General features: G+C 42.9%; 1 protein-coding gene across 2 annotated transcripts in view; it reads right to left on the minus strand.

The window, feature by feature from the left end:
* Positions 1-5,452: 5,452 nt before the first annotated feature.
* ADAMTS12 (ADAM metallopeptidase with thrombospondin type 1 motif, 12) overlaps positions 5,453-7,215 on the minus strand; it is a 375,774-nt gene continuing 374,011 nt past the window's right edge. For both annotated transcript variants that reach the window (XM_011952570.1, XM_011952571.1), the window contains one exon: positions 5,453-5,638. In XM_011952570.1, the coding sequence (XP_011807960.1) occupies positions 5,460-5,638 (179 nt within the window). In that variant the 3' untranslated portion in view covers positions 5,453-5,459. The remainder of the gene's footprint in view (positions 5,639-7,215) is intronic.

The following is a 7,215-nucleotide window of genomic DNA, read 5'->3' on the forward strand; positions in this document are numbered from 1 at the left end:
CTTTCCCATAGGGGCATGAAACCTCCATTTCCAGAGTGGACAGTACTGAGATATCCCTTTGGGGTCTTTATGATAACCCTTTTACATGCTCCTCCCAGGGTAGGAGAGGGTGCTGCTGTTGGTGAAAGTTTGATGGCCGTGAGACTCCTAGTAACTGAGGTTAATAGGTTGAGTGGTCCATTTCTCTCTGTTTCTTTCTACTCCATCCCCATCTCTCTTGAGCTTGAAGCCTAGAGCTCAGAGAACCACTGGAGGGAGGCCTGCAGATCTCCAGCTGCTTGCCATGTGGGGATGCAGATGTGAAGGGTAGGAAAACCTTTTTTCCATTTGCACCCAAGACATGCTCTCCAAGCCAGTTTTACCACTACGGAAGCTGATATTTTGATCTGGCTGATTATGTCTATTCTCAGTTTGATTGGAAATCTCAATTAGAGGAGGATGATTAATTCAAACTCCTAACATGCCAGTTTTCCATTTTGTTTGCTTTTGATTTATTGCCATAGCTCTAGGATCGAAACATCTTTGTCCCCAGGGGCTGGTTCAAGACTCTTTTGAGCTGTGCTCATTATCGTGTATCCCCTTCAACATCAAGATTCTTTAATCAAGCTGGTGTGCTCTGAACCCTGATGTATTTTTTAGTTCTTTTGAGGTTTTCTGACTTACCTCATCAGTCCTTTCGAGAAGTCTGAATTTTAGTGGAAGTTTGGTTTTACTCAACCAAGATCCCCTGCTACTCACTACAAGGTGATAATTGTTTTAGTGCAGGGTTTTTCAACTTTGGAACTGTTGACATTATGAGCCAGACAATTCTTTGTTGTTGACGGAATGTTGTCCCATAGAATGTTCAGCAACATTCTGGGCCTCTGTTCACTAGATGCCAATAGCACTCCCTCCCTCTCCCACTGCCCAATTGTGGAAAACAAAAGTGTCTCCAGACATTGTCAAAGATCCTCTGGGGAACAAAAATCACCCCTGATTAAGAGCTACTTTTCTAGTGGCAAATATACCTAGTATAGTGGGAGCAGAGTATAGTGGAAAACAGACCCTGTCTTTCTGGCAGGCTCAGGGTAGGTGTCCCAGGGGAAGTAGCATTTGAGCCGGGCTTTGCAGTATTAGCAAGATCTCACAGTCACAGATAGAATAATTTTTCAGGTATAATCAGGGAAGTATCCGTGGCTCTCCGCGATGCCTTTCTTGACCAAAACTACATTTCCTGCTACTCCCATTCATGCCCTCAAACATCCTAGGGATCACCTGAAGAGACCTGGCTCTTCACTACCTCTGTGGTTTTGTTTATTCCTTGTGAATAGACTCGATCGCTATATGTACAAATTCTGCTTTTGCTAGTTGCATTTACTGAGCTGTGCACCCATCTTTGAATAAGGATTGAATTCCCAAAGCAAATTCCCCTAGAGATGAGTCATTTTCTTTTAAGCATTAAGCCTAAGCTTTGGAGAGATGAAGGAGTAGGTTATGCTGTGAGCAGCATGAGTATGTCGAATTCAGTGTTTTGGGGAATTTTAGGCATCACTTCAGATTATCATATGGTGGACTGTGGCAGTTGTTGCACATTCATGAGAAGAGACCAGCTCACCTGGGACGTGACTCATCTGATGATGTACTGATCTAGGGGTAGGGTAGGAGAGAATCTGGAAAGAGTGTGGGAGGAAGAAATTGACAGCATCCTTCCCCAGGTTGCTAAAATCCGTAGTAACACTGGTGGGTGGTGGGTTTCACAGCAGGGGTAAAGGAATCACACAGAAACATCAATGAGTTCGGCCATTTATTGATGCCACACACAGGGAGGCTATGATTACAATCTGGTTTTAAGTACTGAGATACCAACCAAGGTACCCCTTGAGGAGGCTGGGTAGAAGGGGAAATGGCAAAGCAGCACAGAGATGCAGGGAGGGCAATGGGTTGGGCCGTGTATGTCATACAATTATTTTGGAGGACAAGGATGGGTAGGATTGTGCTTTACCCACCATGTTTTTTTAATAACATAACTTAGAATAATACTTGAATTAGCAGTACAGACAACAGGAGTAGCATCAAATATGTTAGCTAGGTTGTAACACCAGGCAGTTCATGTCATGTGGCCTCTCCTTCAAAAGTGAATCACTGCGGACTGAGCACCAGATACATCGTCCCAGAGATTCATCTTGAAGTCAGAAAGCAGAAGAGCTAAGACCTGCACTCACTGGAGTAGCAGTGTGCAGCTTTCAGAGTTTGGAAGATTTTAGTCACCTGAATGGGGTGTTATTATCGAAAACAATATCATCCCTCACATTGTGTTTCAGATACTAGATGAAAGTTATCAGAAACATTCACTGACTATCTGAAAGCATCACAGTGGGATGTCAGCAGAGACGTGGATGTCTCAGGAGACTGGACGGCGGTGTGCTCTTCTTTAAGAAAAGCCATCACAAAACAAAGCATTCCTACAAAAGAGGCACTGAAATGATTTCCTGATTGAAGAAAGTAATCACTATTAAGTCTCCTGGAATATTGTTCTCTTGTGGTGTGTTTAATTACATTTTTATGTTAAAGAATTATATTAACCCACAACTGTCCAGAGAAGAGCTAAATATACTACTGTGAAAGACAATGTAAACCAAACTGGGTTTTAGAACGTTAATGCAGTTAAGTACCAGGCTCTGCGATGGCCCTATTTCATAGAGATATGTATCCAGTGTCTCCTGATACACTTCTCAGTTGCTTGTTCCAGGTGAGAAGAAAGAAGGGCCTAGATAAAGTAAACCAACAACTCTGCTTCATGTCAGCACCCAAGTATCAAAGATGTGAAGACACCATGGAGGTTCCTGCCTTCAGAGTCTTCCTGTTGATCTGAGTCCCCTCTTGTACAGCAAGCACTGGGACCTGTCAAAATACTGACGACTCATCACTGAGTGATCGCCAAGGCAACAGATGATACCATCAGGACAGAAAACAGCAAGCCCTGTCTTCATTCTGGAGTCGAGAATGATGGACATCACACAGCTGTCTTACAACACAGCTCTAGTACAGGAAGCAAATATCCATGGCAAATAATTAGGAGCCAATTTTCTGCCTTTGAGAAACTGGAAAAAGACCTAGAATGGAGCACCTGGCCAAACTCTCTCCACACGTCTACCATCTTCTCCACCACGTGGGTTGTAAATAACTTGGTCCATTTTGTATACTGAGAAATTTGGCCTAGTTTAGTTGGTTGAGGTTAGTAGGAATCTGAGTTTGTTCCTGAGTTTTGTAAGCCTGGTCATATCCAGGTCTCTGATGACACGTATTTGACCCTATGCTAGTACAGTACCAGGTTAAATCAATCTAGCTTACTAAATGAATCCCCCTGAAAGCCTACACTACACTTCAGGGACAGTCTTTGCAAACTGCCTCATTAGTAAATATCAGATTCTTCTCCACTCATGTCACTAACAATTTGTCTCCTATCCTCAAAAACCATTATTCACCAGAGATTGCTATCGGCCAGCAATGTTTACGTTTAAAGGCAGAGAATACAATAACGTAATTATCATCTAGAAATAAATTCTCTGGCTTTAGGTAAACATTTCTACTTTCCTCCTGTTTCTGGTCTATCTTGAATTTCATCCCAATCCCACTGTTTAATTTTCCACAGGAATTCATGAGAGTAATACACGTTAATGGCTTGGAAAAAAATAAAAAGCACATACTATTAAATCTTAAATTCAAGGTACCCAAGCAATAAAATTGGCATTGGACAGCAATACCATTACATGTTTAACAGAATAGCTATATGGAGAGTTTCACATACACTTACCCATTTGTATGCCTATCTATGTTTACATTAGTTCTGCCACCATCGAGATATTAGCACCATTTTTAAATAGCACCATTCTGCTGAACGGATAGGTAAAGGGAGACAGGGGACACTGTGTTCCATGGGGAGTATTAAGTGTATCTGTGCATGAGTCAGAAAATATGCTGCCCATCACATGAAGGCCACATCCTTGCCTTTCTCCCTGTCAAGAATTGGTTCTGAGATCTTCTTCCATTTGAGGCTTATGCTCCTCCACCCACCCACCTACCCTCTTTCTCTGGGTTCAGTTCATGTAAGTACCTTCCCTTAGAAATCACTTTGTCTAGAAATTTGCTCTGAATTTGAGACCAAGCCTACTTTGACTTCTGGTGGGAGGTAGGAACACCCAGAACAAGCATTCTAACTTTTATTTCAGTTTCTTCGGACTCCCTGATTCACCTGTTCTCCCCAGGGTGAAAGACCTTTACGACTTTCATTTGTGAAATGGAAAAAATACTTGTCCAATAAGACATATTGGGTACACTGAGAAGTAGATCCTCTTTACCTTACTTTTTAGAAATGTTTTGTTTCTCTAGATTAGAAGTTTGCACTATGTTCTTGTACTTAGTACAATTTACCTGGTTCTTTGCAATATTTTAATATGGAACCTTGATTTTCCAACCTGAGGGGAGGTGAGGACAGGTGGCAGCCCTAGAGCTGGTCTTAGTGGTCTTAGCTTATACACCCCCTGCAGCAAGACGATGGTGGCACCTGAGCTCAGGCTTCCTGTATGGACTGTACAGAAGAGAGGAAGTCAGCCAGGAAGACCCATTTTCCCTTCTGCGAAGGAGTGTGTATTTGCCAGGAAAGTGGGGAGAATAAAGGCCCACAGTTCCTTTTCTATAATAGTAAGAAATTGATTTCTGCTCATTTGCTTTTTAAGAGTTTTCATAGAAATGCTCTTCAAGCCAGAAGTGCTTTCTGTGTAAGTGACCTAAATCCCTTAGGCTGTATTTCTTATGCCTGTTTCCTCTTAGTGTCTTGAAGTTGGCAGGAGACTCTAAGCAGCCCAGATATGGAGCCCTACAGGGATGGAGGAAGAGACTGAGGGATGTAACAAGCACTTTCTCTTCCTGCCCTAGTGGCACATGGGGTGAAGAAAGCAGTCCTCTGCCTGCATAAATTAAAGGAATGTTCCTAAAGCTCCACTGTGACATTTTAAATAGCAGCTGCCCCAGGCAGGGAGGAAATAAAAAAAAAAAGAAAGGTATTCATCAAGATAAATTAAGAAGATTATTTGTCCCCTGGGTAAGGGTGGCTCTGTTGCCTGATACTCTTGAGGTAGTGGGGAGAAAACTGGTCTCTTTGTTTTTATCTTCAAGGGAGAACAAAAATACAACATTTCACAAATCTGTAACCTGGCACCTTTCCCAGGAGCCGATACCAGGTGCTGCCTGATTCTCCTAGCTATTTCACCTTCCTATCAGGGAGAAGCAAGTACGGCAGCCTAGGCCTCCTGTGAGGGACATTTTGTGGCTAGAGGAACACAATGGATTTTGTTTCATTATGACCCAAAGTTGAACCTGAAATATATGAAGCAAAACCTCAATGAAGCAGCTCCCAGAGCTAAAGCACGTCATGGTCAGCAGGCTGCTGCAGTCTGGTGGAAGGTGGCTTCCTTTGGGGCTTAGAGTGCTTTGGGCTTTTGGAGCAACCGTTGCCTTCTTTGCCTTTGGCTGTGGGTGATGTGTGTCTGGGGACACGAGAAGCAGCACTGAGCCCTCACGGTGGGCACAGAACATTTCTTCATGGCTTTCAGTGTCTGGCAGAAACTGGCTGACAGCTTGTCCTTGGTGCAAAGTAAATCTGTGGAAGGAGAAATAGAATAAGAAAAAAAGTCCAAAGATTATCCTTTGTAGATACACAAGCACAACTTCTATTAATGTAAGACTTTATATGTCTACCAAGAAAGGAGCCATAACAATTCATAATAGGTGGTATCTACTGAATGTTTATTATGTTTCAGACACTGTGCAAAGTGTTTGTGCTAGACTGAACTATTGGTCACAATTCTTCACTCCCATGTAATTGTGTTATACAGAACATTCCCACCTTGCCATGGCTGCCTGGTGGGTGGAGAATCCTTTCCAACTACTTGCCTTTGGGTTCAGCTCTGTGACTTGCTTTAGACCATGGGATGCTGGTAGACACGATCTCTGTAGTGACTTGGAATGTGTAGGAGGACGAGCCTTCCCTGATGAGCTTCTGTTGTCACCATAAGAAGAACCTGGCTTGTGCAGCCACCAAGGGTGATAAGAGAGACATGGGGGCAGACCTAGACTCAACCTACAGTTAGTAACCAAGGCCAACCAAAGCCCAGCTCAATCACCTGAACTTTGGCTGACCTACAGATGCTCAGCAAAAAATACATGACTGTGTATTATATGAAAAACACACACACACGTTTCTAGCAGCATAATTCACAATTGCAAAGACATGGAACCAACCTAACGGCCCATCAGCCAATGAGTGGATACATGAAAATGTGGTATATATACCCCAGGGAATACTACTCAACCAAAAAAGAAAAGAAAAAAACAAAAAAGGAATGAAATAATGTCTTTTGCAGCAGCTTGGGTGAAGCTGGAGGCCATTATTCCAAGTGAAGTAACTTTAGGAATGGAAAACCAAATATATGTTCTCATTTATAAATGGGAGCTAAGCTATGAGGACTCAAAGGTATAAGAATGATATAATGGCCCTAGGGGACCCAGGGAGGAAACTTGGGGGTGGTAAGGAATAAAAGACTACATATTGTGTAAGTATACACTGCTTGGCTGATGGGTGCGCTAAAATTTCAGAAATCACCACTAAGGAATGTGGGTTTTGGTTATCCCCTACAACTACTTTGGTATCCCCAAAACTATTGAAATTAAAAAAAAGAAAAAAAATACATAACTGTAGTTTTAAACCCCTGAGTGTCAGGGTGCTTTGCTATGCAGTATTGCTATGGAAATGGTTGAATGCATGCTTCACTACATTTAATCTTTACAGTGCTACTAGCAGACAAGTATTTTTACCATTTCACAAATGACTAAAGTAGGGCCTCAAGTAGTGAAGAACTTGTATAAGGTTGTCCAGCTGATAAATGGCAGGGCCAGATCTGAACACAGGTAGTCTTAACTCTAGAGCTCATGCTCTCATCAATCATACTATTCAGAGTGTCAAGCCAACAACCAGTCAGCAAAATAACCAGTGCTTCCATGACGGGCGCAGTGGTTCACGTCTGTAATCCCAGCACTTTGGGAGACCAAGGCAGATGGATCATGAGGTCAAGAATTCGAGACTAGGCCGGGCGCGGTGGCTCAAGCCTGTAATCCCAGCACTTTGGGAGGCTGAGATGGGAGGATCACGAGGTCAGGAGATCGAGACCATCCTGGCTA

This window comes from Colobus angolensis, unplaced genomic scaffold (genome assembly GCF_000951035.1).
Source record: "Colobus angolensis palliatus isolate OR3802 unplaced genomic scaffold, Cang.pa_1.0 Scaffold341, whole genome shotgun sequence".
In the NCBI taxonomy this organism is placed as follows: Eukaryota; Metazoa; Chordata; class Mammalia; order Primates; family Cercopithecidae; genus Colobus; species Colobus angolensis.